General features: G+C 48.5%; 2 protein-coding genes across 2 annotated transcripts; one reads left to right on the top strand and one right to left on the bottom strand.

Moving 5' to 3' along the window:
- Nucleotides 1-2,445: 2,445 nt before the first annotated feature.
- On the bottom strand, nt 2,446-11,650 carry LOC136982577 (sodium- and chloride-dependent glycine transporter 2-like). The gene is made up of 15 exons (XM_067279103.1): nt 11,501-11,650; nt 10,809-10,887; nt 10,138-10,203; nt 9,990-10,055; nt 9,814-9,915; nt 9,512-9,746; nt 8,281-8,412; nt 8,025-8,203; nt 7,368-7,405; nt 6,186-6,318; nt 4,288-4,416; nt 3,507-3,606; nt 3,341-3,441; nt 2,865-3,032; nt 2,446-2,590 (listed from the first exon to the last, which is right to left on the bottom strand). The coding sequence occupies exons 2-15, from the start codon at nt 10,845-10,847 to the stop codon at nt 2,504-2,506; spliced, it is 1,575 nt and encodes a 524-aa protein (XP_067135204.1). The 5' UTR covers nt 10,848-10,887; nt 11,501-11,650; the 3' UTR covers nt 2,446-2,503.
- Nucleotides 11,630-13,056, top strand: LOC136982578 (uncharacterized). The gene is made up of 4 exons (XM_067279104.1): nt 11,630-11,961; nt 12,024-12,080; nt 12,471-12,635; nt 12,697-13,056. Exons 1-4 carry the CDS (start codon nt 11,757-11,759, stop codon nt 12,807-12,809), a joined length of 540 nt encoding a protein of 179 aa, XP_067135205.1. The 5' UTR covers nt 11,630-11,756; the 3' UTR covers nt 12,810-13,056.
- The last annotated feature ends 3,425 nt before the right edge of the window (nt 13,057-16,481 follow it).

Raw genomic sequence — 16,481 nt, 5'->3', positions numbered from 1 at the left:
ATACTTTTAAAACATTGGCAAAGACGAATCGGCTTCCCGTTTCGCGTAGCCACGCCATTTCGATAGCGTTGCCAGTATTTACTTAAAAGTGTAGGCATTTGATAATAAGTAAAAGTAAACTTTTATCGAACTCTTTGAAGAATTAAATCTTTAAACGGTTTAATTGCGTCGTTTCAAACTCCACGATTTTTAAAAGCCGGCAATTTGCAGAATATAGTTCCAAATTGGTGGGTGGCGTGGAGAATGCCGTCGGCAATTCCCGTAACTGCCGAAAGAACTTTCGGCAAATTAAAACTTACCGAAACGTATTTGCCACGGACAACGGGGAGAGAGAGATTACGACCTTTGGCCCGGTTATCTTTCGAAAATGCCGCTGCCGGGAAAGCGGACATTGGCGGAGTAACCATTTTTTATGTTTATTTTCTAAACAGTATGCGAGAATTAATAAAAATTAAAATAGAAATATCAAAGTTACGAAATGACTAATAATTTGAAAAAGGACTTATCGGGTGGCAATTTTCAAATCGCAGACCCAACATTTACGGCCTCGTCCGTCCGTCCGTCCGTTCGTCCTTAATCTCGAAAACGGATTTAAATAGATGAAAATCGAGACCGGATACGGAGACCGAAGCCCCGCCACCATCTACGGTACGCGCAAATATCCGATCCGGACGGAAAGTTACGCGACTTTTTAAATAAAAATACGGTAAAAAAAAACTGTAGCCGGTGGCGGCACACCGTCGCAATAAGTAATCGGTCGTACTTATAATTAGAAAGTACGTAAGTACGAAAGAACTTAGGGGCGCGACACGGGAGGTCTGTCCGAGGCGCGGTCTCGATAAAGAGTTTCCGCACATCCGAAATGAAAAATTGTAAAATTTCTCGTTGGGATAAAAACGTTCGAGTTCGCTCGGCGCTAAAATGCCGAAACGTCACTTAAAACGTCGAAACGACTAACGATCAAACTTGTTTTTCTGCAGAAAGTTTGCCGTTGCCGAAACCGAAAGCGCCGGCGCGCAAAGAATAGAAATGTAGGAAGGCTCGAGCGCGAAAAGGGAATGGCGGAAATATCGATAAAAGAATTAGGCGGGATGGAAGGGTGTCCGTTAGAAAAGCGCGTTCGAACTCGAACCCGATCGAATAGCGTCGGATGGAACCGGGGTCGGCCACCTAACGTTTCACCGGGAATTTCCGCGATTAAAGCTAAACCCGGAACACTGCCCGGTTTATTTTTTCCTTCGTTCTCCGGGCATCTCATCCCCCGCCAGGTTTTCCGTTTTTCTTCGTTTAAGTTGTCCGACCGCCCTCCCGGTCCGAAGTTGGAACCCTAACGAGATTCTCGTCGATGGAAATGTTCCGAAATAAGGAAATTGGTCGAGTCTCTACGAAACAAATCTTTCGTAGATAAATTAAATTTAAATGGAAGACGCGGTCTATCGAAAAAGAAGCGCCATTTATTGGGTTTCGACGTTCTCGAATACGGACTTTAGTCGTAGGCTACTCCGCGGTCGAAATTAATTAAAACTCGCCGGACGGAAACGAAAAAAGACGTCCGTGCCATTACCGGTCCCAATTCTAAAACTCGTTCTTTTACTTATATATTTTTCTTCGTTTTCGAGGCGAGCTTTCGTTTCGTCGGCCGAGTATCCTACGGGAAAGGGCGGAGATGGAAAGTTTGTATTTCGGAAGGCGGAAACCGAATAAATGGCCGCGCCTTTCGACGGACGGTGTCTTCGATTTAAATTTAAACTAAATTACCGGCGAACTACGCTTCCTTCCTATCGAGGACGACCGTTTTACCCGGGGATTTGGCCCTTCCCCGGATTTTGCGTACGTTTCGTCTTTATCTCTTCCGACGACTCTGCAGGAATTTTGTCCGACCGGACTAATTATCCCGGGGTCGAACGAGGAATTCCGCCTTTATAGACCCCGTGGATCCCGGCTCGTCTTTCGCCCACGCAACCGCGATAATACGGGGCGGGCCTTCCGGCCGAATTTTAACCCGTAACGGCCAATTTTCCATCCCGAAGTTTTACTTACAAATTAAAAGAAAATTCTATCCAGATAGAATTTTCTTTTAATTTTCCGCTCCTCCGACCGCGAATCCATGGCTCCGCGTTTCTGTCCGCCGCGCCGAGAAAGACGTATCGGGTGGCGTATTGGCGGTTATAGGAGAGTCGAAGGTAATAAAGAAGGGGCGGCGATTCTAATTAATGCGCCGATCGACCGCTTTAAGACCGGCAAAGTCGGACGCCTTCCGTTTTTAATGAGGTGGTTATTAATTGGCAATCGACGACCCGGGTTTAACTTCCTTTATTTAACGCCGCGTCGAATTTGCATTTTAAGTGATTCCGCGCGGTGGTCGAAGGAGGAAGCCGAGAAACTTTTCTCTTCCGCGCGGGAGGGAAGGAAGTCGACGGTAGTTTATAGAAAATCTCGGCGGCATTTATTCGTAAATACGTTTATTGAGTCTTTATATAAATATAAATTTTCCGGTCGAATTTTAGGAAACGGCTCGGGTCCATCCTTTTTCGGTCTGGTGGTTCCGAGGGAGCCAGTCGGGAGAGGGCCGAAGAGCCTTCTTCAATTTCTGTCCGACGAAAAGAAAACGGTGAATTACGCGGTTTGCCGTCCGATCCGTTCCGAATACGTCGGATCCATCGACTATTCCTACCGTTAACTTACGGCCGCTCTTAACCGACCTCGGCACTCGTATATTTCTCGGCCCGTGGCCGAAACGGGCCCGCAAAATTGGCAAAAACCCAACGACGTTCTCCCGGCGGCTTTTTCCTCCGGGAGAAATCCTTTTATATTCTCTGCCCCGGCCCTACCGCGCGTCGGAAGAGGAGGGAAAAGGCACTTACCAGTCGCCATCTTTTAGGTTTTTGTCGTTTGACTTCGATCAGCGCCCAAATCGGTATCGGAATCAAAGTGAAGACCGTCAATAACCGCGAGACCACGTCCGGCCAAACCGCGTAGTCGGGGTCGTCGACCACGTTCTTCTTTGCCACCAAATTGTATACGAATAACATCTGGAAGTCGACCGATAAATTTCTAAGATCGGTCGGACGAAATGTAAATTTAATTAACATTTTATCCGCCCGGAAGGCGCGGCCCTTCTCGGCGGAAGAAGACGAAGGAAAAATAAAAATTGACATTTAATTGTCTTTTCCTTCGCTTCAAATACGACGAAAATACGAAAATTTATTTAAACCCGGGATTAAATAAGGGCGGATCTTCCCGTAGTCTCGGGCGGTTAATCGAAGGATCGTCTGGGGATAATTTTAATCTTACAGAATTTTCCCGTCAAAATATCTTTAGAAAGAAGAAAAATTCTTACGAATAAGACGAAAGGACAACAAAACCCCAGCGTCATCTTCCAGTAGATGTTGGTGCGCAGTCCCAACATCCGGCGGATGTCTCGACCCACGTTTTTAATTCCTGGACGAAAAAGTAAGGATTTAGAGGAAAGTCAGAGGCGTTGGACCAAGGTCGAAAGGTCTCACCGTAAATGCAGGAGAGGACGAAGCACTCGAAGGCGGCCAGGACGATGAAGGTGACTCCTCCCACGTAATCGTCCAGTATTCGCACCACCCGGAATCCGTCCTGCAATCCGACGCAAATCTCTAAAATGCCGCTCTCCGGCCCGTGCTAATATTCTTTCCGCCTCTCCGTCCCTCTCCCCGGACCGGAGGAATTTCTCGCTCGGTCGCCGAGAATTACGCGCGAGATTTCGCTAGAAATCGGAAAGTCGTCTCCGAGGAGGGGAGGAAAGGACGAGTCGACCTTCCATTTCGTCACGCACCCGGCGAAGCGGCCGTCGAAATATTCCTAGGTCGAGGAAAAGGGCGTCCGGGAAAAAAAGAAAAGGGAGGTGTCAGACGAGAGACGGGAAGAATTATTCGTCGCCTCCTCCTAGAGTCCATTAGAAAGAGCGACGGACGATGAGATGCGGGAGAGGAAAATATCGTCTCGGTCGAAAGGAGAAATTGGCTCTCCGTCCTCCTTTTACCTTCGTCCGACGGCCGCGGCCAAAACGGCGGAATGTCGTAAACCCGGTTTTACCGTCGACGAAAACTACAATTTGTCGGAAGACGGAGAAACGAAAACGTCTTCTCCTTAACCCGCGGACGAAACGTCATTCCTAACGCTTAATTTCTTCCACCCGGGATTAACCCGGAGAAACTTTCTGGGGGAAAAAGTCCCACCGGGAGCGGAGCTCGACCTTCCGCGGCGCCCGCCGCCACCGGAAAGCCGGCGACGCGCGCGGAGGCGAAAAAAACTTACCCGAGTAATGCAGGGAATGCTGCAAAGAAAGGCGCACAGACACAGGCACAGGTAGAATCGCCGTTTGTAAATTCGATACTTCGGAATCAGGTCCAAGATGCCGATGACCAAATTTTGCACCAGACCCAGCTGAAATTTAAGAAAGTCGGCTTTTTATTCGGACGTCGAACCGACGTTTTAGGGAGGAGAAACCGCACTCGCCTCGCTGTCGATTCCCACCGAAAACAGCAGGAAAAAGAAGAGAAAAGTGCAGGTCCGACGGAGCGGAAGAGCGTTTAGGGCTTCCGGAATAGCCACGAAGGCCAGTTCGAATCCTGAAAAGAGAAGCGTGGGTGGTTTGTACCCCGGGTGGCGAGTTAAAGTAGAGAAAAGAGCGGAAAGAGAGGTCTTACCGGCGCCGGTGAGTTCGGACACGGCCACGTCCAGTCGCAGAGCCCAGACGCCCAACTGAGAAAAGACTACGAATCCGGCCAGGACGCTGGTGAAAGTGTCGGCCAGGACCAGGATCCTGGCGTCCCTAGAAAGGAAAGCGCATTTTTCGTTATCGAGTGACGAAAGGAAGAAGAAAGAAGAGGTGGATTTACTTGTAAATGTCGTAGTGGAAGTGGTTGAAGCTGGCAAAGGTGACGAGAAAACCCGTGGCCACGCTCAGAGAATAGAACATCTGTCCGGCCGCCAGCGTCCAGATCTGAGTGAAGAGTCCGGGTTACGGTCTGGGAGCCACCCCGCGGTGTTTACCGAAAGACTTACCTTCAAGTTCAGGAGTTTGTCCCAAGAGGGAAAAAGGAAAAAGATAATTCCGTTCTCGGCTCCCGGCTGCGATACTCCGTAAAGAAATAAGAAGACCAAGGCCAGGTAAGAAAAGGCCACCGCCAATCCCACCACCTGAAACGGATTTCGGCCAATCCGATTAACGCCACGTCTTTACCTTCCGCGGCGGCGTTTGGCCGGAGGAAATAAGAAGATCTCGGCAATTAATTCCGGCAAAGCTTTCCACCTCGACCGTACAAAATTGGCCGACGACGGGCCACGGGAAAAGACGAAACTGTTTATACGCGGTCCTCGTATTATCTGCGAGTTTGGTTCCGCCGTTGACTTTTGGCGGGGAAGCGCGCCTCCGCGGTAAGCCGCTATCCGGGAGATTATCCGTTTACTCGGGAAAAAATAAAAGTTTCGTCACATAACTGGTAGCGCATTGTACTGTACGGTACATACGACACCGTTTATTACGGTAATTATTATTACTTTGCCAATTTGCATCGTACGTCGTAGTATTAAAACGTATATGGAGGAAACCTACGACTTTACACGAAACGAAACGATCGAAGTAAAAGGAGAAATAAAACGATAGAAACCGCCACGATGGTTTTGTCTTACATTTCTGGAAAAGTTTACCTTTAATTTGCCAAATCCGTGGGCCGCATTCCGCGTAACGTCACGCGTTTGGAGAATAATTCCCGCCGAACGGAGAGAACTCGGCTTCGGCCATTGCGCCGGCCGGTCCATCGGCCGATTTTCGACGGCCAAAGTTAATTGCCGCCGTCTTTTCGCTCGGAGATGCGGCTTTCTTCGGCCAAATGCCGACACCCGGCGTAACCACCGCGAGACGAAAGGAAAGAATAAAACGTTTCTCCCTCCGAAATCCCTTCCTTTTTGGAAAAAAATCGAGCCACGGAAGAAACAAAATTCGTAACCAACCGATGTGGGGCCGCGAATTGGGCGGGTAAAGCCCAATCCGCGGCCCCGGAATTTAACGGGAGGAGGGTTAAAAGCCGCCAGGGGAGAGTCGAATCCGGGGAGACGGATAGACGCCACTTTCCGGCATTTCCGTCCCCGCCGATTATTTCGACGGAAGCGAAGTGGGATCTTCCGTGGCGGGAGGAACGACGGACACCAACCTTGGCCGTCATCTTGATGCCGTTGCACACCCCCGCCGCCACCGCCGTCCAGGCTACAGCCAGGGCCAAGAACAGGTCCCACTTGATTCCTCCCGGCTCGGACAGACTCGGGTCCAGACCCAACACCTTCTTGCTGCAAAAAATCGTCTTTATTAGCATAAAGTAGCAATCCGGTTATATCCAATCGTTCCGATTCTAGCGCTAAGAGGAAGAAGACGGCGCCCGTCTACCCGACCCTTTCCCCGCCCGCAAATAAACGGAAAAAGTGCCAGTCGGCGATTTAAGTGGACGGAATAGCCCGTCGGGAAAGCCGCTTTACCCGGTCGTCGAGCCGCCGGTGTAGAGAATTTTACCGTTTTGTACAACTAGAAACTGGATTTTACGCCTTTCTAATGTCCGATCGTTTGGCATTTTCTTTGGCTTTCTGGGTCGGGCCGTCGACGGGAAAGGAAACGGGGACTTTTCCCCCGCACGAGAAAAGTTAGGGATGGTAAACGAGTGTTACGAATGGTGGGGTTAGCCGATCCGAAGAAAATATTGCCTTAAAATAAATAACGGCCTTCTCCGCCTCCGAAGTAAAGATGCCAGCGAACGACCGATGGGTGACAGACGGAAAATATCCGTTCTTTTATAAACGTAACCGTGGCGCGCAAACGGCTCGTAGGCCGTTCTTCGGCGGTAGGCACGAAGGGCCGTTACCACTGGCGATATCCTCTCGAAAAATAAATTTATCTCGGCTTCCTTAAGTCCGCTCGACAGACATAAGAGGTTAAAGACTCGACGGGGTACAAAAACTGCGCCCTCGTTACCGTCATTTCCACCGGAGGATCGTCTATGTAAACGGATGCGTAAATATCCGCAACGACGAAGAGCATTCGAGGAATGACGTTGGCTCCAGGGTTTCGCTCGTCGCGGGATATAATTAATTATTCTTAAGATATACTTTCTATTTGCAAAATTTCCTCAACTTTAACGCAAAATAAGAAAAAAGCCAACTTTTAAGAAATTGGCGGGATTTCCCGAAATGTTTAGAATTTCCGGGTTAAAAAGCAGCCGGGATCCCGTTGGAGGAACCGTAGTCGGCTCCGACCCCTTAAATTAAATGTAAAATTATTTGTCCGGTCGTCGGGCGTCGCCTTCTTCCCCACCGAACGAAACCAGAAGTTTAGAAAAGGTACTCACTTCCAGTATAATTCGCTGGGAGTCTGATAGAACGAAGACTGGAAAAAAAAAATCCTTTAAAACGCATCGACCACCTTCCGCTTCGGTCACTTCCGCCGTTGACGTCGACGGCGCATTTCACTGGCGCGGCGAAAACCAAACGAAAACTTTGGTAAAAAAGCATCTTTCGTTTTCGTTTCTATCGAATTGACCAGGGTCAAACGCTTCGGCAGCAGTGTCGACTCCCCGTGGGGACCCGCGGGGAGTCGACACTGCTGTCCGGCCGAAGTGGCAGACGCCATCGCCACGGCCATATATTGTTTTTTGTCGGTTGGAGTTACGGAAACTCCGTAACGTCGCCCCTTGGATTTTTTTTCGGCCACCGCCAACGGCGACGTCTCTCGTACTCCTCCGCCGGAGTGGGGAGTAAGATTTCGCGTTGCTCTGTTCGTTGTCTCCGTCTTCTAAAGACAGAGCCTCCCGCGGAAGGGGAGACCGGAAGGAAAGTAATTACGCCGAGCTCGCCCTTTACGTATCGATTATCGTCAATTCCGGCTTCTCCGTTCGAACCGAACGGGATATGGCTTCTACGCAATTATTTCGTTTACGCACCGTAACGGCCGAGACGTCCGAACTCGGAAGCTCCGGACGTGACGCGTTAAACGTTGGATGACTTACGTAATTTTTGAGAGAGGACCTGGAGGAGCAGGAAGCGTTCTGGGCCCACTCGAATTGGCAGGAACTCCAAGGCAAGACGGAACCGAAGGAAGCCGAGGCGTAATACAGGGTGTAAGCGATGACCACGTTATAGTAGGAGACGAAAATGAAAGTAAATATCCACACGGCCATGCCCAAACCTGAAATAATTAAACGTGGAGTTTTATAAATAATTCTCCGAGAACGTTTTTGAACGCGTGGGTTACGGAAAAATTACCTTTGGCCACGGGGAAGCTGGACCAGACCTGGACGAAGCTCTTCCCCGAATATTGACCCAGGTACAGTTCCGCGAAGTACAGGGGCTGACCGCACAGAAAAACCATTATCAGGTAGGGAACCAGGAAGGCGCCTGCGAATAAATGTCGACACCTGGGTAAATTTGTCTCCACCGTAAATTATTTCCGAATGTTCAACGTAAACCGCGGACGAAGGCCGGAAGGCGGTAAAATCGCACTTTTTAGCCGCGACTTTACGGACGGTTATCTTTTAATCCGAACGCTATTTAGTAAAAGTCGGCGAAAACTAAATTGAAAAGAACGAAGGAAACAGAAGCTACTGTAAAAGCAAATTACTCGCCACCGAATTACTGAAAGTGTTTCCTCCGAAGCATCTTTGGTGTCCAGACCACCACACGCGCGCTCGTCGTCTTTCTTTCCGGTGTCCAAAATAACGGGAAGCGTCGATGGTCCCCGAAATAACGAGACACTCGATAGCGAAAGAATAAAGTGGAAATATTCGCGTTAATTCTAATAGGACGGTAAAAAAAGTTAGGGCGTAGAAATTTAATACGTACCGTAAGATACGAAAGCGCGCATTAGTCGCAGTCTACGACGTCCCGACCAACCTTTGAATTAAAAATATAGATTAATGTTACCTATGGTTCCAAAATGGCGGCCCGTCTCTGATTCCAGCGAATAGAAGAAAGGAAACAGTGGGGACGCACGTTCTAACCTAACCTAACCTAACCTATTCTAATAATTTTGTTAATAATAATTATGATAATTTATTAGAATAGGTTAGGTTAGGTTAGGTTAGAACGTGCGTCCCCACTGTTTCCTTTCTTCTATTCGCTGGAATCAGAGACGAGCCGCCATTTTGGAACCATAGGTAACATTAACCAAAATATAAAATTCAAAACAGTAAAATGAATAATAAGGACGGGCTGGATAGGGTTATCGAGTCGAAACTTCTGTGACGTATCGATGTATTTCCGGATAATCGACGCCCCCAGTACTAAGAAATGGTAAAAATTTAAAGGTAAGTCGATTTGCAATTTTCGTAGAAGACCGACGGTCGGGCGAACGACAAAGGACGAAATCGAAAATAAAGAAATTGTTGTCTTTTCGTACGAAACCAGACGAATTTTTCGATCCATTAAAAAAAAAATCGTGGCCCGAGTTAAATTATTGAAGCGGTAAAGCGGTAAAATATAAAGAAAGGCGACTCACCACCTCCGTTTTCGAAAACCAGGTAGGGGAACCTCCAGACGTTGCCGATTCCGACGGATACTCCCAAACAAGACAGGAAGAAATCCCACTTTCCTTTCCAACAACCACGAGCCTCTTCTTTTCCTTCCGTCTTCCCCCAAAAAGTCCGGAAGAAACGGCCCTTTTCGCCGCCGGATGCACTTACTTCCGAATTCCGCTCTTCCGTTTGGTTTTCTTCCGTCGCGGGGACGATCTCCTGAAGGAAAAACAGCCGTGTTAAGCGAAAGGAAGAGAAAAGTCCTCGAATCGGTGGCTGGTCCTACTTCTTTTTCCGGCGTTTTCTCTTTCCCGCTTCCGTCCTCCAAGCCTTTTCTTTTCCCTTTCTTCTTCTTCTTCGTTCGTTTCTTCCCGCTTTCTTCCGCTTCCTGTCGTTCGAATAACCAAACTATTATCGTCTCGTCCGGCCACTCAAAAGACACAGAAAGGAGCGCCAATTTACCGGAAGGTGGGCTTGGGGGACCTCCTTCGTTTCGGTCTCTTCTTCTCCGACGTCCTCCCGAAAGACCTGGTCGGAAAGTCGCGGAAACTCGAAACTCCAGGCCACTTCCGCATTCCGCCCGGGAAGGAGGAAGGAACCGATACTTTACCTCAAGAATTTCTTCCCGCTCTTCCGCCGTCGTTCCGTTTGCTTCCGCTCGGCCTTCTTCTTCGTCCTGAAAGCAAAACGCCTTTCTTAATAACAAAATAATAATAATAAAAGTAACGATTTAGGCCTACTTCTTACGACCGCCTTCCCGACAACAAACTCTTCCCCGATGTAGCGATTTCGGATCATTCCCGCTTCCTCCTTTACCTCAGCAATTTAAAATTGCCTCGGAATTACCGGGAATAGGACGAAATCATTTTCAAATTACCCCGGGGCAGCTAGAAAAACAATTCAAGTTACCCTAAGATTTCATATTACCACCGAAAGCGATACACATCGAATAATTAGACGTTCGGTAATATCGAGGCGCGGTACAGTACGTTTCGTGCGTTTAAACACACCTGCTAAACGTAAACACGTATTACGTAATTGTAGTTAAATCGGAGAAAGGGTGATGCCAACGGCACAGAGGTAACGCGAAATCGGCAGTTAACTCGAATAGGAATAAATTTTTCAATCTACCGCTATTGGAGTCATTTCGAATTACCCTCGGCGGTAGTTCCAACCCGATTTCGTGTCTTTACACCGCTCTTTCGGCGCCCAAAATTACCGGCGATGGGTTACGGGAAAGGGGTCGAAAGGACCGGGGTAGAAGGAAGGACAAGATCTTACCTGCCGGGTCGAATTCGTTTCTTCTTCCGATTCGTCCATGGCACTTCCTATTGTTTCCGTCGAATATTCGTCGATGGATCTAAGACAAAACCGGCATCAGTCAGAGCCGTAACCGATATTTCCGCCCCGTTCGACTCGAAAATCTATTTAGTCGCGTCCGTTTCGGCATTAGAGTCCCCCGACAACGGTTTCCTTCCTCCTCCTCGTTGGACAAACTCGGCCGCGGACGGAAGCCGACTTTTCCGGAGGAGTGAAACGTTCGAATACCGAGGGGCATAGAAATTAGGCCTCGAATTTCCACCCGGAAAACTCGAAGAATCGAGCGGGAGTGCCAGTTTCCTCTCGAGACGTTTTACGGCAAACCGCAGTGTTCAGTCGGTGGATCCGTAAAATAGGGAAGGCCGCCTCTCGGCTCCGATCCTTCCGTTTTTTTCCGTCTCGGTGCCCGGAAAGCGAGGAACCGGACGATTCGTCTAGGGGAAGAAAAGAAGCTCCAGCGACAAAAGCTCGGTTCGGGCCAACGGCCAAACAAGTTAAAGAAGTGCGCGAGAAACGTCGGTACACTCCGTCTCTTTCGACCTTCTCCGACGATTTTAACAGCGAGGGCTAACTTATAACGGGCTAATCTCCGTCCCCGTCCCTCCCTTCGAGAGGCCGAAGTCCGTCTTTTCGTCCGTCTCTGCCCCTCTTACCCGAAAACGGCCAAAGTCGCCTTGTATATTTCTTCGTTAGATTCTTTTCCGTCGAACGGCGTCCAGCCTTAGTTCGAAAGGAGAAATAAATTTCGAAATTCGAATCGCACCCGTCGTTAGCCTAGATGGCAGGTGGCGCTTTATTCTGAAATTCGAAAGAAGTTTGTTCTTTTCGTTTCGATATTCGAACGGCAAAATTCTCCGTCTACTTTGTCCGTTCCCGCTACCACAGGAATCGATCGATCGTCGGAGAAAAATGAGGATTCTCGTTCTTCTTCCGTCTCTCTTCCATTTCTCGTTGTGCGGGGAAAACGTCGCCCCCGGCTTTTCCTTCTACGCCACCACCCCCGCCCGAGAGGGGGACCTTCTCTTCCCGGCCGCGAAAGAATGGCAGGAAAGCCGAAGAAGACCCTTCTCCTTCCGGAATCCGTCCCGTCCGCCACGGAGAAGTACGACGAAAGGTGGGTCCGTCCCGGACCTAGACTTTCGTTTCCGATGTTTTTAAGACTCGGACTTTTCCCAGGGTTTGCGGCCGGAGGGCCTTGTCCGCCCGGCTTCCGATCGCACCGCCGTCTGTGCCGTGAGTACAGTCTTTCGAGTTCCGTCCATCCTCTCCGCTCTACGCCTTACCGAGTTTGCCCCTTCGTCCGACTTGGCCCCCTGCCACGGCCCCCGGAGCCGAAAACGGACGGAGTCGGGGAAGTGACGAAAGACCCACTCTTTGGTTATAGGAGGGATATCCTCCCGACGACGAAAGAGGTGGTTAAACGCGGACCGTAAGGAGAACGAATTCCGTCGGACGAACCGAACGTGAAATACAAAGGGGTAAAGTCGGCGCCGAGTCAAACCCCGGCGAGAGACAGGGAGGAGACGGAGGAGAATTTTTGTTTGTCGTTTTAAAGAAAAAGGACGACGACGTCGTCTACCTCCTTATTCGTTCGTTAATCTTACCGTTTAACGATATACGCAGAGGCCTGTCCGCCGGGAGAATTTTCGGAGTTCGAAGGGAGCGAGAAATGTTTTCCCTGTCCGCCCGACACCTACGCTCCGGAAAACGCCTCCTCCCGCTGCATTCCCTGTCCTTCGGGTTCCCGCACGTGGAGCCAGAGTAGTACCAGTCTCCGGAGTTGTCGAGGTAAGCGCGTCCGGCGGTCCTTCCGCCCGGATTCTTCAATTTTTTCTCTTCTTTCCCACAGGCGGCCCGGTCGTCTGGTTGGCCGGAAGTCGGCTGAGACCTTCCAACCCGCAGCAGAAGATTTTGACCTTCTTCTTTCTGGCACTCTTACTCCTCCTGTTTCTGGTGGCGTGAGTATGGTGGCGGGCCGGGCTAAGCGGCCACGATCTCCACCAATGCATTTCCTTTCTTCAGAGCGACGACTCTTCTTTGGAGAAGAAGGACCGACGGCGGAACTTTTTGGAGAAGAGGAAAGAGGTATCGAAACCGGATGACTTCTAAGGGAAAGACCGTTCTGGACTACAAAAGACACTTGGCCCACCGCGGATCGGGAGCGAAACCAACGGACGATGATGGGATTCGGTCGGCGGGAAAGAAAGAAGATTTGGTGGAAGAATCGGGAGCAATTAAAAGAGCAGGCGGGAGAGAATGGCCGAGACGAAAGACGACCGTCGATACAAATTGAAGACGGTCGAATAGTCTGTTACGAAAGCCGAGGAAAGAATGCCTTCTGCCACCGCAAATTTCTTCTCGGATCCATCGGGATGGAGACTTTTTCTCTTTAAAAATTAAAAAGTAATTCCCGTGTTTTCCTTTCTTTTTTTTTTGTAATTTTCGATTCCGTTTAACGGGTTTTCGCGGACGTGGGAGGGCGGAAGTCGGCGGCCGATTAGAAAAGATCTTCCGGAGCATAGAATTACTTCGAACGAAAGGTCTACGTTGGGCGGTCGTCGTTCGGGGACGAGACCCGCCGGCCCGGTGGCCAGCCAAGACGGGGATGGACGGTGCCCTCATTAGTCTCCCGCTAGTCGCAACGCGCGATTAAATCGTCTGGAATACGCGCATAAAACGTGGCGATTTTAAATATCCGAATATTTTTATTATTAATTTAATTACGACGAGAGAAGAAAATTACCCGGATATGTCTCCCGCCGTTTTTACCCACGCGATGTTAAGAACGTATTTTAATCCGAGATATTTTTATAGGGCATTACTTTGGCCTACGGTGTTCCCCCTCAATCCGCAATCGGTCCCAAAGTGATTTGGGGGTCGGCCCCGGCCCCCGACTACCGAGTTCCAAATTTCGGCTTCCGATGGCGGCGCCAAAGTTCGAAACCTTTCTACAGTTTGTTCCGGATATCCGGGGAAAGCCTTTGCCGATTTCCATCAAATAAACGCTAGACGAAACGACTAGGTAAGTACGATATTCTTTACTTTTAGTTTTACCTGCACGTTTTCTACGCGAAACAACCGAAACAAGGATTATCGGAAGTTTTGCGCCCACTAGCGAAACTCATTATCGGCCGAAAAAGAAACTGTTAGAGAGTACGATACGTCCGCAAAATTTCGTTAATTTCTTATTCTTTTTAGAATTTACCCGACCAATTTTATTCCTACGCTTTCTCGTAGGTATTTTTTCCCACAAAATTGGCAATTTTTTAATTCCACGTTGATAAAACAAACATACATTGTATGTACAGTACAGTACAATATTGCGCTGTACCTGAATTATGTGAGGTCGCCGAACCGCGTGTGACGCCAGAATGTCCGAGCGTGAGAGGAAACGTTTCGCGCAGAGACAAAGTCTTCAGTTACAAATAGTCACCTGGTTTATTATAACCATAAGATTAAGCTTACAGCTACAACAGTCGACAGTAGGCGATGTAGGGTCTTCTAATTTGTTTCCTCTCTCGAAGGGTGAATCCCACCGGAACTATTCTTTCGGATCCCTTTCGGAAGGTAGCAGGCCCCGGGGCGTTGTAAGGAGAAAGTCCGTTACGAGGTCGAAGCGCAATCTACTTCGATACCGAGATGCGGAGGCGATTTCCTTTCCAGCGTACGGTGCCACGCGATAGGAAGACGGGGAGAAGCTCTCCGCGTCCTCGAAAAAGCCCGTTTTATAAGTACTTTCGGGTCCCGGACTGAACATTCCTATAGGTCGATATCGACCCACCTCGGCTTTCCGATCGGCCTTCACTCGTTACGAAACGTAACGAGATCAGAACCCAGATGGCGGGATGAGTCAACACCGACTGACAATTCGATCCCAATCGAAGATGTTCGATCTTAGGACTTACATTTATCTATTGTTTTAAGCTGAGAGGGTCTCTCTTTTCTAAAAATTCCATCCTCTACATATCCTTATATGGCATAAAGTTTATACCCTTTTCTTAAATGGCTTTATAAAACATTCTTCTACAAAAAATGTTTTTTTTTCTCTTTCTTTTCACTTTTTTGTGTGATTCCGACCCACTTCCGAAGCCCCACAATTAGGCGAGCGCTAACACTAAATAACGGGCCGGTTGGATCGCCACTTCCGATTGGATAATAAAACGTCGGGTGGTCACCGACGTCACTGCCGTCACCCATCCCAAATCGATAAAACGTTTAGTCTATAGCTAATATTTCCGCAAAATAAGTAACCAATACTTTCCGTGGGAAAACATAAAACGAATGTAAGGAAAATTTCATCCGGATTGGACAAAGATTGCGGGAGTTATAAGGAATTCACACACACGACTTTTATATTATAGAATAATAATGGGCTGCAATTTGAAAAAATCGTGTGGGCGCAAAACTTCCGATAATCCTTGTTTCGGACCTATAAATCCCCACTGTCGTCCGTCCGTCCGTCCGTCCGTCCGTCCGTTATTCCTTAATCTGGAGAACGGTGTTCGATTAACGAGACCAAATATGGAAAGCTTAGGGGTAGGAAGCTCCGATTAACTGTGTACAAACTTCCGTTCGAAACCGGAAGTCACGCTATTTCCATTCAAAAGTTTTTACCGAAAGGAGTAAGATAACGACCAGCACGACGCGATCGCTAACGGGAAAAGTATGACGTAAGGGGTCGAGACACCGCTAATTTGAAGCGGAGAGGATTTTAAATGAAATATATTAAAAATTGCAGCCCGGCACGGCGACCGTGTCGCAATAAATAATTGCTGGTCTTTTTCCCGTCGCCTGGCTTTAGAAAGTCTTACGGAGTCTTCCAATTTGCCTACGCGTATTTACGCGTATATACGGCGCTTTTTCTTACTCCTATTCGGGAAGAGAACTTCTTATTTTCGTACACGGCGATGAAAAGTTTTAATCGGTATAAATTTGAGTCTGTTATTCCGAGTAACGTTTTGAATAAAATTCATTCGTTTCCACTCAATTTTATCCTTAGAAACAAAATTCAGCCGTAAAACTGAAATAAGTTTCCGCGAAACCCCGGTGAACTTTGATCTATCGACCCGAAAGTTTGACCGGCACCTCACCGATAACCAGAAAGGCTTAAGTTTAAAATTTGAGGTTTCTACACCCGGTAGTTTTTTCTATACGATCGTCCGCGGTGCTCGATGAAGAAAAAGAAGAAAATACAGCTTTTCGGTGGCTCATATTTCGGCAACCGCTGTTTACAAAATCTTGAAATTTTGTACGTCACTTAAGAAAACAATTCTCTTTCCGGCGAGATATCCGGAATTACTTTAGACGTTTGGGGGGCAGAAATCCATCCCCGAAAATCGGCAAGTCTGATTCCCGTATATATAGCGATCTGGCTTTTTTTACTAGACGGGGAGTCACTGCCGCTATTCTACACGCCAAACGTCGAGTGTCGAAAATTTATTTATTTTCTCGGGGTTCGGCCCACTCTACGTACTGTACACTCGTCGTCACACTCTTCCGTGGGTGACGGTTTGAGTCATCCACCACTTCGTACTTTTCCTCCGTATCTCGCTTTCTCTAGTCCCGGACGAAAGCCGACGGTAGGTCTTAAATTGCCACTCGTCCCCGATTAATTCTGTCCAACGTCTCCCGGAT

This window comes from Centruroides vittatus, unplaced genomic scaffold (genome assembly GCF_030686945.1).
Source record: "Centruroides vittatus isolate TY-2023 unplaced genomic scaffold, ASM3068694v2 contig_854, whole genome shotgun sequence".
Lineage (NCBI taxonomy): Eukaryota > Metazoa > Arthropoda > Arachnida > Scorpiones > Buthidae > Centruroides > Centruroides vittatus.
This window is presented reverse-complemented; position numbering and strand designations above follow the sequence as displayed.